Source organism: Dermochelys coriacea, chromosome 26, assembly GCF_009764565.3.
Source record: "Dermochelys coriacea isolate rDerCor1 chromosome 26, rDerCor1.pri.v4, whole genome shotgun sequence".
Lineage (NCBI taxonomy): Eukaryota > Metazoa > Chordata > Testudines > Dermochelyidae > Dermochelys > Dermochelys coriacea.
The window spans coordinates 12328635-12347874 of record NC_050093.1 but is presented as its reverse complement, the minus strand read 5'-3'; the positions used below and the strand labels follow the sequence as shown (position 1 = coordinate 12347874).

The window sequence follows — 19240 nt, the reverse complement described above, 5'->3', positions numbered from 1 at the left end:
CACATCACGAGGTATGGCTGCAGGCGGTGACAAAATCTGGGGGACCAAAAGACTGCACCTCAATGCTGCTCAGGGTCAAGCACCGGGATGTCAGTCACGCATTATTCCCTAGTTCAGCAACATCCGTGCTCTGTTGTGGACTGGTATGTACAAGACAAAAGCAGATATGGGCCAATATGATAGATACCACTGAGCAATTTGCATTCCTCTTCACCATTGCAAAAAGACCAATACACCAAGATACAAAAGCAGACATGATTCCTCCCATTAATAAACCCCAAGGAACATCCTATGATTTCACAGTCCAGTCATCTTTAACAAGACTTTGCCTTCATTTCTTTACAACCAAAGGCCACATTCTTCCACAGCTATTTCCGCTGCTGTAGTTTTGACGAGTGCTCACTGGGACACTGCATAAAATTTCCACTTCAGCTGAGCCTATTGGATCAGCTCCAGAAGTCTGGAGCTTCATAATAAACGTAATGGTGCAATCACCTTTTTGATCAATTCTGCTCGAGTAAGACACCTGCCCATCGTATGCATTGTGTTAGACCACACTGATTGCTGTACATGATTGGAAACAAAATTAAGCTTCAAAACTACTCTTCATGAGCCAGACTTGAATACCTTTACTCAAGTTGAATGGCATCTTACTCCAGAAGCAGTGCTTTTGAAAAATCTCATCATCATCATGTACTCCATCTCCATGTTTAGATGCCCAAATCCTTTTAAAAAAATCAGGCCCTTGGTCAATAACATGGCCCACTCTTTGCGGCACCATAGATGCATGTGTTTCATCTGCAAAGAAATGATTCACTAATAAGCCTCAAACATTTTCCACTGGCGTTTCATCAGTCTGGCCTAAATTGCCTTCTTTGTTCTTTAGGCTCCACTAGCTTGTCCCAGACTGCCTCATGAACCTTGTGGGACAAGGTGGTGAGGTGATCTCTTTGATTGGACCGACTTTAGTTGGTTCTAGAGACAAGCTGCTGAAAGCTACACAAAGCTCCTGTTCAGGTCTGGGTATTCAGAGTTATAGCTAAAAACAGGTAGAACAGATAGTTTAGCATAAGTACAGGTTTCAGAGTAGCAGCCGTGTTAGTCTGTATTAGCAAAAAGAAAATGCATCCGATGAAGTGAGCTGTAGCTCACAAAAGCTTATGCTCAAATAAATTTGTTAGTCTCTAAGGTGCCACAAGTCCTCCTTTTCTTTTAGCATAAGTAGTTAGCGCACATTCTAAGGGACCATTCAAGGTAAAGTGGCTCATTAACATCCTTGTAGCCATAGACAAAAAGGGGGGTCAGAGGGTAACAGATTATTATAAGAAGCCATAAATTCAGTGTTTTTCCTAGACACTATAAATCATGGTCTTAATACAGTTATTTATTTAAGCTCCTAGGCTCATCTTTTGAAAGCATTGTGCACGTTTCCTTTGAGGATGGGAACTGATTGATTACTCTAGAGCTGACCTCTTTGGGAAGAGAGTTCCCCCCCCAGGAGATAGGGTGTTTTTGACTTCTATCATTTTGGTTTGAGAGCGTAGCGATTGTCTGGTTTCACCCACATAGTTATTGGGGTGTTTAGTGCACTGCATGAAGTACACCACATGATGTGATACGTGTGTGTAGGACTCATGGATCTCGGAAGGTGCGTTGTGGGGGGTGTTGAGCATTGTCACAGCGGAACTACAGGTTTTGCATTGGTTGTTCTGGCAGGGTCTGATGCCGCTTTGAGTTGGTGGGTCTTGGTTTGTGGGGAGCTTGCTTCTGATGATGAGCTGAGAGAGGTTGGGGGATTGTTTGAAGGCCAGAAGAAGGGGTTCAGGAAAGATTTCTTTCAGAATGATTGTAGTTTGATGATACCCTGTATGGGTTCCAGTGTGGGGTGGCAGATGACAACTAGGACTGTGCATTAAACTAGGGCTGTATTAAAGCAGATTCTCTCTGCATCAGGGAACAGGCCACCCAAATACTCAGTCTACTTCTCTGATGGAGTAACCTTGTCTGGTGAGGGCCGTTTTGAGTGTGTTAAGGTGTATATCCCGGACTTTCTCCTTGGAGCATATTTTGTCGTATCTGAATGCCTGGCCATAGATAACAGATTTCTTGGTGCGTTTCAGGTGGTTACCAGATCTATGTAGGTAGGTGTGGTGATCTGTGGGTTTCTTGTATATGGTTGCCTGTAGGGTTCCACCAGCGAAGCTGATCGTGGCGTCCAAGAAGTTGATGCTGGTGTGGGAGTGTTCGAGAGTTTAATGGAGGGGTGATGGCTGTTGACATTGTGGTGGAAATCTCTGAGGGAGTTTAAGTCGTCTGTCCAGAGGACACAAATATCTTCATATATCTTGGGCATATCATTGGTTTCATGATGCATCTGAATCTTGTCTCATATATCTTTCCCCACTTCAATGAAAGTTGTAGGGTCTTGGGGCATCTCAGGATCAGGCTCCAAGTTATTAAGAAGGAGCTAAACGATTTCAATAAAAGGACCAAATGGCATCTTCATCCGAACATCTGAACAGAATCAAGTTTGAAAAAGTTCAGTGACCTTTTCCCCCTTCTTGACAATTTCTGTTCTTCTTGGAACTAGTTGGGACTTGGAAATACCTCAAGAAATTGTCTCCTTGCAATAACTCTGCCTTGACTAGTGGAAGAGCTGGAAATCTTGCAAAAAAGCCTGTTTCTTATTTCCAGTCCAATTTTGAAGGCTCCAGCTTATCAGATAAATTCCAGATAAGCACCTGGAGTTTCAGCCTCCTGCATGAATCCACCTTCCCAATGAGTTTGAAGTTGTCCCACTGCTAAGAAATTCACACACTGTACATTCCAAACTCTGTGAATGATGGACCCAAAGTGAGCATCGTATAAATTATAATAGCGATGCACTTGGACATGGTAGACACCAACCTTGATGTGGTTACATAAGGAAATGACAATCCCTGTTTGTCCTATCAGAAGAAAAATCTAATTGTCACTCGCTTGTAAAGTGCATGTCACATCCCCCTCTGGTGGCAGGTCCACAAGGAGGATCAAGACCTACTGCTAGCTAATGGAGTTATTCCTTTAGCTGAAGGGGTAGAAGGCTGTGCGGAAAGTCCAGGCTCAATGCTTGCCCAAGACCAGTGGTGTGGACAGTCAAACTCAGGCCTCTTCTTAAATTTGTTAGTCTCTAAGGTGCCACAAGTACTCCTTTTCTTTTTGCGAATAAGACTAACATGGCTGCTACTCTGATTCCTAACGTCTGTGATTTCACTACCTGAGATAACCAGACATCCTCAGCACAATGCTGCTTATCAAGGGGATGAATCTTTGAATCACATCAAACTCCACATGGTGTCAGACCCTGGTTCAAAGGAGCAGTGGGTGCATTTGTAAGATACCAGCAACAGAGACTGTATTTACCTGCTGAGGAAGGTATTTTCTGGAATTTAGCGCAGTGAGAAGGGATTGAAGCTGGGGATGGAGAAAGCTGCTGAGGATGGGGCAGTGAAAGAAAGAGGGAATTCTGTTCTTGCATTTAATACTGGGCCTCTTTTGGGTATCCTAATGGTTCTTTGATTGCCTGTGTCAGGGTTCCCTCCACACTCTGAACTCTGGGGTACAGATGTGGGGACCTGCATGAAAGACCCCTTAAGCTTATTTCTACCAGCTTAGTTTAAAAACTTCCCCAAGACACAAATACTTCCCTGTTCTTGGATGGGTACTGCTTTCACCACCAAGTGAATTAGACAAAGATTCAGGAAAAGGACCACTTGGAGTTCCTGTTTCCCCAAAATATTCCCTCAAGTCCCTTCACCCCCTTTCCTGGGGAGGCTTGAGAATAATCTACCAACCAGATAGGTAAACAAGGCGAGCACAGACCAGACCTTTGGGCTTTTAGGACACTAAAAACCCCAATCAGATTCTTAAAAACAGAACTTTTATTATAAAGAAGAAAGTAAAAGAAACCCCTCTGTAAAATCAGGATGGACGATAATTTTACAGGGTAATAAAATTTAAAACAGAGGATTCCCCTCTAGACAAAACTTTAAAGTTACAAAAAAACAAGAATAAACCTTCCTCTTAGCATAGGGAAAATTCACAAGCTAAAACAAAAGATAATCTAACGCATTTCCTTCCTATTACTTACAATTTGTAATCTTAGATGCTCAGTTCAGGAATGGCTTTAGGAGATGCATTTTCCCTGCCCTGGTTCCTTGCTGATCCGGAGAGAACACAAACAAAACAAAAACCTTCCCCCGCAGATTTGAAAGCATCTTCTCCCCTTATTGATCCTTTTGGTAAGGTACCAACCAGGTTATCTGAGCTTCTTAACCCTTTACAGGTAAAGGAGGGATTTTATGCTACCCTTAGCTGTATGTTTATGACAGCCTGGCTAGCTACTGAAAAAGGCCCCAATTCAATAATGCCCTTAAACATCCGCTGACGTACTTCGCTGACTCACCACCTTTAAAGTCCCTAATTCTGAAGCTGATGGGAAGAACTCGGGACAGAGCCAAGGTTTAAGATGGCTCCCTTAGCGCCTATGGCTCAGAAATGAAATATACCTCAGAACTGTCTAGCAATTACTTGGGGGCAGGGCGGCGCAATTCTGTTAGGCACAGAACACCCCCACGAAGGGAGGGCCGGATTAATACCGGGGCTTTAGGGGCTGCAGCCCAAGGTCTCGGGCTAAGGGGGGCCCTGCAGGCCGGATGCAGCCCGCTGCTTCTTTTCATCCAGCTCGTGGCAAGTCTCCATCCCATGGGCCAGACACCAGTCCCCAAATCTCGGCATCCCCCCGGGCCTGGAGCTCCGAGCGCCAGCACACCAATGGGCCCCTAGGGCCCCTAGGTGAGGGGCATTCAGGAAATTTCTGCACGCTGCCCCCGCCTCCAGCGCCGGCTCCATAGCTCCCATTGGCCAGGGACCACGGCCAATGAGAGCTGCGGGGGCAGCTCCTGTGGGCACACACAGCGTGCACTGCCCCCTCTGTCTAGTGGCCGGACATGCCGGCCACCTCGTGGAGCAGAACAGAGCAGCCTGGAGCCAGGGCAGGCTGGGATCCTGCCTTAGCCCTGCTGCACAGTTGACCAGGAGCCACCTGAGGTAAATGCCTCCCAGCCACAGCCTGCAACCCAGACCCCCTCCCACACCCCAATCTCTTGCTCCAGCCCTGCGCCCACTCCAAACCCCCATGGGCCCCACAAAATTGAACAGCCCTGGGCCCACAGGAGAATTAATCCGGCCCTGCACAAAGGTGCTTAGTACTTCCGCTTCTAGGGGAAAACCACAGAAGCTCAATGCCTCTGATTCAGGCCCTAATCCCACCCAGAAAGGGCCCCATTGAATCTAGCAGTTGGGCAATTCCCACTTCGCCTCAGGGCTCTCAGCTGCTCTGCCCGTCAGGCTAGGAACAGCTTGCTTCTATCTGCAATGCTCCCTCACCTTCTGAAATCCTGGCTCAAAGCCACAACAGAAAACTCCCGCCGTGGGTATCTGAGGCTGTGACCCAGAGAGGCTCCATTGAAGGTTGTTGGCCTAGCACATGTTGCTCTAGGAAGGCAGATACTAATTCATGAGACTTGAAGAATGCTTCTCATTTGATTTCACACTCTTCCTGAGTGCTGGAGTTTTCCTGGCAGTGCTCGAGGTGCTACAAGGCTAATTGCTCAGGGTAACATTCTGCTCCAGGATAGGCGAGCAGGGCTGAATTATATCTTGCTCTCTCTCTGTAACATGAGACCTGAGCACACAGGAAGAGCAGAATATCAGCTATGATTAAGGATAATAAACCTCTTAAAGCAGAACTGTAAACCCATGAGAAGCCAGGGTGGAGTCAGGCTCTGTCTATTACCTTGTGGCCAACTTAGAGCTGCAAAATCTGCAAACACTGGTCGATGCTGTTTTCACAGCCTGAGGTTCCCACCAGGACCCAGCAGTTCCCTTACCACCCCCCCCCCCAATTGCTCCACAGGTATAATTAATAAAACAAGTCTTAACTAGATACAGATTATACACATCACACATGCCATTTCTCCTCGTGTCTTTGAGGGGTGGGTGGGGGAGACACTTCCCCCAGCCTTGGGAGATGTGGGGCAACAGCTGAGAGCCATAGCAGCTCCTCCCCCAATTCAGGAAGATCTGCGGTAGGGCTGGAGCTGCTAAAAAAAAAAGAAATAGCTGAACAGTGGTCTGCCAAAAATGCAGTTTAATCAAAATCAGAACATTTCACCGGAACATATAAATTTCAACAAATTTTTCAATGGGAAAAAAAAATCTAAAACGAATCATTTTGATTGTCTCATTTTGATATCATCAAAAGGTTTTAAATCAGGCAAAAACCTTGTGTTTCAACTTTAATGTTTCAAAGCATTTCAGTTTAAATATCATAACCTACTGATTTAAATATACTGTACTCAATATTTTAATTGAATGTAAAAGTCAAACCAGAAGGTATTAAAATGATTAAGTTAAAACTGCATATTTTGACATCATTGAAACAAGATGATTTGATTATCCTGAATAAAAATAGTTCTGAATTATTGTTTTGGGGAAAATTTTGGCTTTTGTTGCAGTTTGAAACAGAAAAAAATTAGGTGTCAGAATTTCCCTCAGAACAGAAATTCCCATTTCCAGCCAGATGTATTCTTAGAGCACACAAAGCATTGGCATCCTCTAGCATCCATACTCTATACATTATGGGGCATTTTATCCAGTGTGGACTGCTGGCTTGCCTGACCTATTTTTAGCTACAGGACAAAGGCCTAGGGGTGTCTACGCCATTGCCGCCAGAACAACATCTGCTTTGGTTGGAGTGGTGAAACAGCCTACTCCTGTACTCTGTGAGAGGAAGACCAAAACCCCAACTTTCAAGCAATACAGCAGGGCTTGACGGGATATCAACTCTGAGAGCCCAGTTTGTGTAACCCCCTACAGGGTTTGGTCACTTTTAGATGAGGATATGAGAGCAGAATTGTAACCAGACTTTATATGGCTGTGTTGGGGTATGTAAGGGTTAAGTAAAAACCTACTCCGGGTGACGACTATCATGGTATTAGGCAGTGAGGCACAGACAAGCACCAGGTAGTAGGGAGAAAGGCACAGGCACACAGCCATCCTTTTCTCTTCCCTTCTGCTTATTAAGGATAGATAAGTGTTGCAGCTATATAAGGGATGTGGTTGTTTAAAAAATACCCTTCGAGTAAAGAAGTGTTATCTCCCCCTCCCTTCCTTTCCCAGCTGCATAGATGAGCTCGGGGTCATGGCCCCTTCCTCCCTCCCCTGTGAACTTCCGATTAAGGGAACATGTGGCTACAATTACTGCAAAGAAATGTATCTTCACAGTAAAAATGTCTGTATAATATGCTTAATGCTGTAAACAATATATATTCAGTATATAGCTATTAATATTCATTATATGGGCATTTATATTATGCAATAAGGGTTTGGGGGTGTTGTAGTAAATGTGGGCATTTACATTTTAACTTAAATAAAAAAGTGTAATGTAATTAACTCAGGGCTTACTCGACAATTGGGTCTAGGGGAACAAATACCGCAATAAAGAAGCCCATTTACTCAATCCGCCTAGGGTCCCCCTGCAGTATTTAGGGCATAAACAGCATTTCTCTGCACTTAGATACCTCAGTGACATATTTTATAAATACAGATGGATGGACAGAGAGTCACAGACAAGACACAGATGTGCCTGTGAGAGTCTACAAACGGGTATGCTATTCAGTTTAGAGCACAAAGAAAATTACTGGTGATCAGCAACCAACATTAGTTATTGCAATAAATGCCTGACAACAGTGCTGGGAAGAGATCTAAGTTTATCCCTTTACTCCAATCACCCGACAAAACTCTGGGATATGAAAGATCACAGGCCAGGACTAGCCTCCAATGGCACTGGCTACTAACAGTTATCCTAGTTTTCATTTAAAGGCATTTCACTTAAGAATATAATCATTCAAAAATTCCTGCAAAGCCATACTTGGCATCCTGTGACCCAAGCAGGGTACGGATCACTTTCTTTTCTCACCCATTTTTGGATGCCCTATTATGAGCCAAGGTTGACTTATAAATGTCACACAGCCATGGTGACAGGGTGCCGTGTTTAATAACGTCCCACCGCTTCACTAGTTTGCGGCTAGCAAGCAAGCAGATTTTTCTCTTCCAATTCATTCTATGTTTAATTACTTATTTTTCTAGAATCCCTCATTAATAAACGTGTCAGAGCCTGACAACAAATGACATCCTGGGCTATCTGGAACAGTATTCATGGGATCACACTCAACCCAAAGAGATGGGAATTCCTAGTTAATTACCAATACAGCTTGCTACTTGACACTACCAAGATGTACCAATCTCCCAGCCTCTCAACTCCACTGGCTTTTCATATTTAGAAAAAAACCACCACCGTAGTGTCTCTTTTAGACTCTGGGGTCTTTGGTGCAGAGACTGTCTTATTTCTATCTGTGTTAGGTATGCTGGAGTTCTTCTAATGATGAATCACCTCTTTAAACAATTCACTGCTCAACTGTTGGAATACTTCCCTTGGTAACATAAGAACGGCTGTACTGCATCAGACCCATGGTCCATCCAGCCCAGTATCCTGTTTTCTGACAGTGGCTGGAGCCAAGTGCTTCAGGGGGAATGAACAAAACAGAGCAATGTATCGAGTGATCCTTTCTCTGTTGTCCGGTACCAACTTCTGACAGTCTGAGGTTTTGGAACACCCAGAGCATGGGTGTCCCTAACCATAAGGTAAGTCTACATTGCAGCCAGGGGTTCGAATATCAGCTGGTGGAGATGTACCTGTGCTAACTATACAATAGCTAGCTTGCTAAAAATAGCAGGGAAGATGCCGTAGTTTGGGCCGCACAAGCCGTCTGTCTCCTCTAGGTACATGCTCGCTAGGGCAGTTGTACTGAAGCCTGTGCTGGAGCATCCCTACTTCTGATTTTAGTGAGCTAGCTATTGTACAGCTGGGCAGTCCAACTACACGAGCTGCCATTCATACCCCAGACTGCAATGTTGACCTACCCATAGTGCCTTGTTTTATGGCATTTCCTAATCAGTGGGGAGTCAGCATTCTGCTTTATGTCATTGTAATAGTGCTTCCTGTGGAGATCATCAGATGAAAGGCCCTATGGTGGAGTGCTTCATACATTTTAATTAAGCCCCACAACATCCCGACAATGCTCAAATCAAACTTCTGATCTGAATCACCCCCAACTCTGAGTGGGTTCAGAATCTGAGCCCTGATCGCAGTTGCAGAGCTGGCTCCAGTCTCTATAATGGCCAAATCAAAGCCCTGCATCTTGGAGCACCTCCCACTTTGAGCTGCTGGGTGACGGTTTACTAGACTTGAGGCTCACTCCATCCCAGGCTTTGCTATCTGTTTTACTGAAGGATAAACTGAGGCACAAAGAGGGGCAGACCAACAATTTAAGAAGTGGCTGTGGATTGCAGGTGCCCAACTTGAGATGCTTTACACCTGATTTTTAGGGATGGGAGCGGCAGTTGATCAGTATCTTTGAATCAGGCTCAAGAGGCCACGTCAGGCACACAAACCCTGAGACGCTCATTGAACATGGTGCCTTTGGAGGCCAAGGATATGCGCTGAATCAGGATCAGAGCTGGGGATTAAACCCAAGAATTCTTGAACTAATGACTAGACCACGTCTCCCTTTTTATTCCTCTCCACGCCCCATCCCCGTGAGGCAGGGACTCTGGTGATAGACCCCTCTGTCCACTGCCATCTGTCTCTTCTTCTCTGTATTTTCTAATCGTGGAGCTTCACAAAAACTCTCTGCTTGTCCCCCTTTGTCACCGTTGTGCAGGAATACCCTTGAGGCAGGGAAGACCTGAAACACAGCTGCCTTAAAGCTGCTGTCTCATCACACCATACAGCGTGACATGGTCATGCTCCCAAGCTGTTCTGCTGTCCTCCCAGCAGCCTGCATACATAGTGGACCCAAACCTCTCCTCTTGTACCAACGTAAATCAGAAAGTAGCCCGTATAGTCCAACTGGTGTGAGAGCTGGGTCAGGCCTGCTGTCCATGTATTCTCCTTTAGTATTAAGCAAGATGCAGATCCCCAAACTTAGAGACGCACAGGAAGGCCCAGACCCGCAAAAGGTATTAACAAAAAGAAAAGCAGTACTTGTGGCACCTTAGAGACTAACAAATTTATTAGAGCATAAGCTTTCGTGAGCTACAGCTCATGAGCTGTATGCTCTAATAAATTTGTTAGTCTCTAAGGTGCCACAAGTACTGCTTTTCTTTTTGCGAATACAGACTAACACGGCTGCTACTCTAAAAGGTATTAAGGCTCCCAACTTGCATTGAAATTTGTGGAAGTTAGGAGCAGAAATCATCTTTGAGGACTCGGGCCTAAGTGTACAGCACCAACCCCCCTGTACACTGCACCACATCCCTCATTCTGAATTCTTCAAATCAATTGCTCCTGGCAACAGATGCTCGATTGGAGACTAATGCATATGTATCATTACAAGCTTTTCCCATTTTTCCCAGCTGATCCATGTGCCTCCTGCTTAGACGTGCGGTTGGGAAGGTGGCCTTCATGACACAGATGCTCACCCATTAAGAATTTGATCAGGATCCCCAAAGTATAAATTGGGCAGAGACATCCAACTCATTTCATATCAGCCACTGAACTGCCATCAAGTGAGCTCATGTCTATTTAATTTTACTTATAATTTTGCTGGGGCACTTTGAATTGCCCACCTGGATTCGCAACTGAGGGAGTCAGGCCAATTTAGTCACGTTTTGCAATGGAGGTGTTTTTTTCCCCGAGTTGCAATCTTGTGCAAAATAAATTCTTATTTGCCCAGGGCTGCGATCACAGTGCAGGCCTGCAATGATGAGTCTTTAGCCACTAGAGGGCGCTTCTAGCTTTGCTTTTAGAAAAGGAGGACTTGTGGCACCTTAGAGACTAACAAATTTATTAGAGCATAAGCTTTCGTGAGCTACAGCTCACTTCATCGGAGCTGTAGCTCACGAAAGCTTATGCTCTAATAAATTTGTTAGTCTCTAAGGTGCCACAAGTACTCCTTTTCTTTTTGCAAATACAGACTAACACGGCTGCTACTCTGAAACCTGTCAGCTTTGCTTTTGTGATCTATTGCCTTCCTGGAACTGCTAATGTATTGGGGGGTGCGTGGGAAAGTGGGTGCTGGAAATTCTTTGAAACAATAATGACCATAGAAATGCACCATTTGTAGGAGGTCATTTTATGTTGCCATTTCTGTACCCTCAGGAAAAATCCAATGCTTTTAGACAAAGATTGAGTGAAAGGGCAGTCAGAGGAGCCTCTGTTTTTAGATGGAGTGGTTAAGTATATGGCTTTTTTTTTTTTTTAAACACATTACATTTATCAATCTGGAATAGGCCCAAATCCCCTGAATTACCCTGCTGTAGGTTTCAGAAGAGCCTAAATCTCATTGCCTTTCAATGGGACTTCCACTCCCGCACCATATAGGCACTTTGGAACATCTTCCCCTTGATTAAATCTACTGCAGTAAATTGAGTTCTCTATTCCATTCTATATAGGTGCTTAGAGTGTGCTCATTGCCGCTGTATCCGAGTGCCTTTCAGCCGTGCATTAAAACAGAGTGACTAACTTCTCTGGATTTACACCATTGTATCCGAGACCATTATTTGTCCCAACAGGCCTGATTTTTAAACTGACTTTTAAAAACAGCACGTTCAACTTCAGTAGATTTTCTCCTGACATGCATTGAGTAACTGAACTAAGGGCAATGTGCCTTTTAGTGGTTAGAGTAAGACTGGGAGTGGGCACTTCTGGCTCAGTTAGCTTTGCCAAAGGATTGTTGTATGGTGAGACTTGAAGGCAACTCGCAGAGCCGAACCATACCCCTGGATACCTGTGCATGGCTCCCACTAACACCCAGTGGAAATCATACACACCTGAGTGAGGAATTTATCCTTAATCCTTCCTGGTGCCTGTTTCCAGTTGTATAATGGATCTAACATAACCAATGCTACTTGAGAGGAGTGCTGAGAGATTTAATACTTTTAATGCACTTGGTAATCATCAGGTTGTGTTTAGATACCAAACACAGTGAGTGACAAGAGCTAAAGTGATATCTAGTTTCCAAAAGCTGAAGTCCCATTTCACCATCCAAGACCAGGGACAGACAATGTAAATGAGGCAATAGATACTGGAGAAATGCTTGAACTGGACAGCAGCTTCCAGGGAGCCTCCATCTGTTTTGTTTTTTGGATTCCAATATCTTTGCTGTCCAGATATATGGTTTTGCCCTTGAAGGCAGGAAAGGAACAATGTAAACTTAGAAGGCAGGAAACTGCAACCGTTGTAAATGCAGCAGAGCATCTGGGAAACTCTTGTGGGGAGAAACATCTCGCACCAACTGTAAACTAGAAGAGGAACCAGAAGCAAAATTTTCCCAAGTAGTTTTTTAAAATGGGGCATAAATTCATGTCAATTCATGACATACACCCAGAGAAGTTAGATACAAAAATACTCTTGCTGGAAGGTTGCAACGTAACTCTATTTTATTTCTTGGAATTCAGAACCCAAACACACAAGAATCCCAAAACAGAGAAACGAAACAGGCTGCTCCTTAAACCAGAGAGCCACAACTAACCCATTCTTACTCTAGGCTAGCTTTTCTGAAGACTGCCTTTGATAATTCCCTACAGAGCCCCTGAGGCTTCAAGCAGGAACAGGAAAACCCTCTGCCTTTAAAGCTTGCAGCTCCAACCTAGTCCTCAGTATACCACAGGCTCCTAATTAGCAAAAGCACTTATGAAAATTTCACCCCAAGCAGCAAAGTACAGATCTGGATTTCCCCAGGGTTTGGGGATACACAGCAATCAGGAAACAGGTGGTTACAGATTACTAACAAGTTTAAAAAAAAAAAAAAGCTGGTTGAATTTTCCTCAATGTCAGATAGAGGAAGCATGATCTTGTGGTTAAGACACTGGATTGCAGTTCAGGAAACGTGGATTCAGTTCCTGGCTCTTATATGGCCTTGAGTAAGTTACTTGGTATCTCTCTACCTCAGTTCCCTATCTGTAAAATGGGGATAAGTCTTCCTTTCTCCCTGATATGTATTTAGATCGTAAGCTCTTCAGGACCAGGGCTACATCTTACCACGTGTATGTACAGCACCTAGCACAATGAAGTACCAATGCTGGTTGCTACTGTACCAAAGAATAATGTTAAACCCTATCTCTACATTGAGTTCTCCTATAGTTCAGTGTTTATGTCCCTTTATACCAAGCTTGGCCTAAAGAAACCACCACATTTTGTTTCAAGTGAATTGATAACTAGCTCAGTCCCTCCTAGGTAGGTGAGTTCTTAATGGTGTACTTCTTCCAGTCTCAGTTGATAAAGGAACGCAGATGAGAATAAGTCAAAGCCTGGGGCCATGTTTTCAAAACTTATTTCAAAAATTTGGACTGTACAGTGTTTTGAGGGCATCTGTGGATTAGCTAAGCCTCTGGGTAGGGAAGGCTGAGTGAGGAATGGGCTTTATAGGCTTTCTGTAAGAGGCAGAGCTGGTCAAATTTTTTTTCCAATGGAACAGTTTTCTGTTGGAAAATACTGATTCAACACAACCAAAATGTTTCACGGGAATGCATCATTTTATCAACATTTTCGTGGGAAATCAATGATATGTTTTATTTTGACTTATGGTACATTACATTTTGACTTTATTAATTATAAAACATCAAAATGAAATGTGTTGGTCAGTCAATACAAAAACTTTTTGGAATATTTCATTCTGAAAAAAAAAATTTGAGATTTTTGACTTTGTTCCAATTTGGGACAAAACTAGATTTTGAAATACCAGAATTGCCTGTTGGACTGAAGGGGAACTCTGGTAGACTGGATCAGAGAATGGGGTTCTAGGAAGAAGGTTTTGTATGGAGGAAGGTGCAAAGACAAGTAGGATTCTACATTCTAGGGGAAGAAATGCCGTGTCCAATTAGAACACAGTTTGTAAAGTGCATTCTTTCCTTTTTCTTGGAAAGGTGTTAATGAAAGTCACAACTAAAACACAGGTTTCAGAGTAGCAGCCGTGTTAGTCTGTATTCGCAAAAAGAAAAGGAGTACCCGTGGCACCTTAGAGACTAACAAATTTAACTCAGTTCAGCACAGAACATGGCGTTGCTTCCATGGGAAACTCAAGATAGACAGCAACATTCCAGTTCTGCTTGTGAGCTCACTCAAATATTTACAGGGAAGCCATTTGTAACATTTCGACAGCAAGAATGATAGCATGCACGGGGATGGCGATCTCCTTTCCGGACAGCTGCTTATTCAGGCTGGTTCTGTGTGTGTTCCCAACAGGGATGAGTATGGCCTGATTGATAGCCGGCTGGGGTGTGAAGCCCTTTATTTGTATGGGATAATAGGATCTCTCTTCAATAAAACGATGACAACATGAAGCAGTGTCAGCTCCAGAAACAGCTCAGCCACACTTATGATTCACGGCCTAAAAACAAAAATCACTTCTCAGGAGGATTTCCCAACAATAATAGAATTCAGGAGGTCTTGAGATTACCTGCAGCTGAGAACAGAAATTGACTGGACTCTGGAGACTAAACTGATTTGTAGACTACTCACATGTAGTGGCCCCAAGCACAGAAATTAAGTAAGGAGATAGCCTCCATCCCAAAGAATGCATGCCCGGGATGGTCAAAAGGGCATTGGATTTCAGTGGGAATTGGAGGCCTAATTCTCTCGAGCCCTTTTGAAAAGTCCAGCCTTCAAGGTGTATGAGAAGATCCAACAGGTGGAGGAAGCAAACTAACAGGTAGTTTAAACTAGGCTGTCACAGAGCACTCCCTCAGCTACCCAGTGTGCCACACTGCCTGACCCATTTGGGAGGTCTCTAACTCAACATACACACAGCCTGTTCCTTTTCCCCATGTCTACCTTTCACCTTCAGATTCCAGGCACGGCAGAACCCAGTAGAGGTATGTGTCAGAAGAAGCCTGGCACCCCGCGTTCTCTACCACCCCCACCTGACTCTCTGAGCTCCCCCTTTCTTCCTGTTCCTGCCCATTAGATTTCCCACTTATTGGGCTAAATATCTCATTAGCCTAATCATTGCCCCACAAACGTCAACAATCCCTATCCCAGTAGGTTAATGGATTCCAATGAAGCCTGCAAACTTCTCCAGTCAGTCAATTATCTCAGCGACCTGGGTGCTACCCTGCCACATAGCCTTAATATTTTTCCCGCAACGTGTAGCGAAGTTGAAGACTCACCGGCACGGCGCCTCCTGCTGGTCGTCTAGGAATTAGCCCTTTTTCCAGCGTACGGCACACCCTCTGCAGGCCGGTGTCTCGCTTGCTGCTGGCCCCGTGTCCCTCCTGGACCCTGGTGCCCTTTACCTCAGGGTTCTGCCCCAGCAGTACCCCCACGCTCTGGGTCTCCCCTCCCAGGGGAACTCCCAGCTCTCTATGCCCACCTGGCCTCAGTGGCTACTGCCAGTCGTCATCCAGCCCCCTTTCCCTAGGGCAGACTGCAGTTTGTAATGGCCACTCATCACTGGCAAAGGGGTTGGACCAGCTGCCTCTTCCTGTCCCTGGGCTGCACCTCTGCAACCTCAGTACCTGATTAGGACTTGAGCAAGGCCTCAGCCTGGGGAGCTGCCAGGCTGGAGTTTCCCAACTCCTCTTGCCCTTTTCCCCAGCACTGCCTGCTTCAGGTACCATATATTCCCCAGCAGCTAGGCCCTCTCCCTCCAGGGCTGGAGAGAGACTGCCCTGCCTTCTGGCCCTTTTATAGGGCCCAGCCTGGCCCTGATTGGCTGCCTCCCAACCTTTTCCAATTGGCTCCCCAGGGCTGTTTTTAATCCCATAAGGGGCAAAGCAGGATGACTGCCCTGCTACACCACGTTTTTGCAAGGGTGTCAAATGCTTTGCTGAAATCCATTGGCCAGACTTTCCAGAAGTACTGAGCACTCACAAATCCTATTTATGTCAATGAGAACTGCTGGTGCCCAGCACGCCTGAGAATCAGACCCCAAATATCCTGCCTGTTTTTCTGTGCGCTTAACCGCATTTTATCGGGACAAACTTTCAGGTATCAATTCTGCGTGACTGTGCTGATCTACTTCTTGCCGCTCCTGGTGATAGGATGCGCCTACACGGTGGTTGGCATCACTCTGTGGGCTAGTGAAATACCCGGCGATTCTTCTGACCGCTACCACGAGCAAGTGTCTGCCAAGCGAAAGGTAAGCAGCTTTCCGGCCTCATGGCAGAATAATTGGGGAGTGGGTGTGCAAAGGCAATTGAACAAACTTGGGTCTACGGTTAATTTACTCTCTCTCAGCCATTCTTTAAACGGAACGTAGCATATACACAATGGTCAAACTTTTCAACAATGGTCACCAACTTTGGATGCCTTGGTGGTTTTTTTTGGGGGGGGGGGGATGCACAACTTGACACCCAGGGTCCTGATTTTTAAAAGGGTTGAGACTTTCAAGTACAGATGAAATCAATAGGAGCGGCAGTTGCTCAGCTCCTTTGAAAAATCAGGTCCAACAAATGCCAGCTGGATACCCAAAAACGCAGGCACCAAAAAAGGAGAGGTACATATTTAACAATGTGGCATTAAGTGTTTTGATATCGAACTGAAATTAAGGCGTGTGTTGTATTTTGGAGAGACCGGATGGCTCAGATAACTGGTAATGGGATCCTGCTCGGGACAGAGCCATCATTTCAAATCTAGCCCCAGACAGCAGTGGCCCAAAGTCATTGATATAGGGCGGGATGTGTGGGGGGGAATATGTTTTGGTTCAATCCATTTCCTAAAGACGGGGATCCAAAGCCTCCACCATTCTCACAACAGAAATAATTGCCTCCCCGGTTGAAAAATCACAATAGAAAGACCAAGGGTTGAAGGAAGGAGAAGACCACTACTTACCCCTTGAAGCGGTCCTTTCCAGGGCAGAGTTGAAGCACATAGAGCACAAGTCTGCCTTGTCGATCTGTTTTCCAGTGGATAAACAGAAGACTTCTTGTCCCAGGATGGCCACCCCACCATTCTCCCCCATAGTTGATCAAGCTGGCTTCAGTTCTGTTTGGTACGCTTTCCTCAAAGGGTACAGTGTAAACTTCTATAACCTGGTCTCACTCTCGTACAGGTGGTGAAGATGATGATCATTGTGGTGTGCACGTTTGCAGTCTGCTGGCTGCCCTACCACGTCTACTTCCTCCTGCATTTTTTTAACCCCGACTGGTACCAGGAGAAGTTTATCCAGCAGGTCTACTTAACAGTAATGTGGCTGGCCATGAGCTCCACCATGTATAACCCAATCATCTACTGCTGCCTCAATGACAGGTGAGTTATGAGCTTGACTGAGTGCAATAAAGGGGAGATGTGGGGATGGGTTGGGTACAGAAGAGGACCCTAGACATGGTGGTGAGCTGCAGCTTAGCAGGGAGCCAACACATCAGGGGTGGCTTCAAATTACTCAGCAAATTGTTTGGGTTTTCCTACAGCCGGAGTGTATCAAATTAACAGCTACACAGGGCTTCTCCCTACCATAGTTTCTTAAATTAAGGGGCTGATTTTCCCCAAGTACTAAGCACCTACATCTTCATCGGCAGTCAATGGGAACTGCAGGTATTAAGCACCTCTGAATAATCAGGCATTATATTTTCCAAGGCTTTAGGAAGCCAAAGTCAAATAGAAACTCCAAGCTATTTCCAGGACAGTTTTCCCTTGTCAATAGGGCGACAGCAGATTGTAGATCAGACTCACCAGAGTACATATTTCTAATAGCTCCTCTGGGATCCGACAGTGCAGTCTAGGGGAGAATAATGGCACTCCCCATTTTAGCTAGATGAAAATCCTTGCCAGAGCTGGGATATATCCAATCTTTATTCAGTTAAAAAAAAGGCATAATCAAATCACTTTAATGATTGTCAGCTTGTATTTTCTTAAATGAAAAAAGTTCAGCATGAAATAAGTTCTCATTTTGACAATGTTTTTCTTTTAAAAGGAAACATTTTCCATTTTTCTCCATGCAGTTTTGAAATATTTTGCAAAAATACCAACAAATATCAGCAGGCTCTAATACATGCCCAGAGAGCAGGTAGCAGCAGTATGCCTGGAATGAGATACCCTCGTATTGCCCATCTGGGTCTGTATTTGTAAAGGGACCCATCACCATGGCATGAGTGGCAGCCTCTGAGTTTACAGATTATACCAATCCTACCCTCCCACCATAGCTATGATCCCTGCTTTATATAGAGAGACACATGTATGTGCATTTAAATAAAATTGTTACTGTTCTAGCAGATACAAGATTATAAAACTGGGCCAATCCTGAAGTGTCTAGTCAGTCAAACTCCTGCGGCTCCAGTGGGTATTTGGATGGAGTAAGGTTTTCAGTTTAACTTGTATATAATGTCATTGGTTCATGCAGAATTGAGTATGGCACACTTCAGGCACCCAAGAATTTCCAATCTAAACATGGTGAGAAACACAAAACATTGCTAAAGCCCTTAATCAGTATTACTATGTAAACAGATGCATAAAAGCCATCAAGAGTTCTATCCTTGGAAATAAGAACTTGGAATGCAAAGAGGGACTGGGTAAATCAAAACTTGTTCTGAGTAAATTTGTCAGTTATACCCCAACTGCAAAAGTTTGACAAGCCTCCCTCTTTTACCAAATATAATAGCAAGGTAGTGATGGTTGATTGACTGTTGGCAGTGCAGTCCAGTGGTTACACTGGGGTGGATTAGGGATCACAGCACAAGACACTGTTCTCAGTTATGCCATTAACTTGTGTTGTGATGCTGGGGAAGTTTTATATCTCTGTTTGCCTACTGGAAATGGGAGCATAGTACTGATTGATTTATTCACTGGAATAATTATTTATTAAGCACCAAAATGAAGAATATTTAAGAAGAGCTTTTAGATCCTGCATTAAAAGGTGTTGTATGATAATATCTAGTTCTTATGTAGCACTTGGCATCCAAAAGATCTCAAAGTGTTTTTACAATGGACAGAAAACTACAAAGTGGGGAATAACTGGCTAGGTGCTTGTACATCTTAGAAGGATCTGGGAGTTATAATAGATCACAAATAAGAGTCTGCAATGTGAACTGGTTACTAAAAAGACTGTCATTCTGGGGTATATTAACAGGAGTGAGTGTCGCATGTAAGACACGGCAGAATTGTCCAGGTCTGCTTGGCACTGGTGAGACCTCAACTGGAGTA

General features: G+C 44.6%; 1 protein-coding gene and 1 long non-coding RNA gene across 2 annotated transcripts in view; one reads left to right on the top strand and one right to left on the bottom strand.

Moving 5' to 3' along the window:
• Positions 1-19240, bottom strand: part of LOC119848813 — a 187076-nt gene that overhangs the window by 56291 nt on the left and 111545 nt on the right. The window lies entirely within an intron of this gene.
• TACR1 (tachykinin receptor 1) overlaps positions 1-19240 on the top strand; it is a 97837-nt gene that overhangs the window by 72346 nt on the left and 6251 nt on the right. The window contains exons 3-4 of the mRNA XM_038385054.2: positions 16091-16241; positions 17154-17350. Of these exons, the coding sequence (XP_038240982.1) occupies positions 16091-16241; positions 17154-17350 (348 nt within the window). The remainder of the gene's footprint in view (positions 1-16090; positions 16242-17153; positions 17351-19240) is intronic.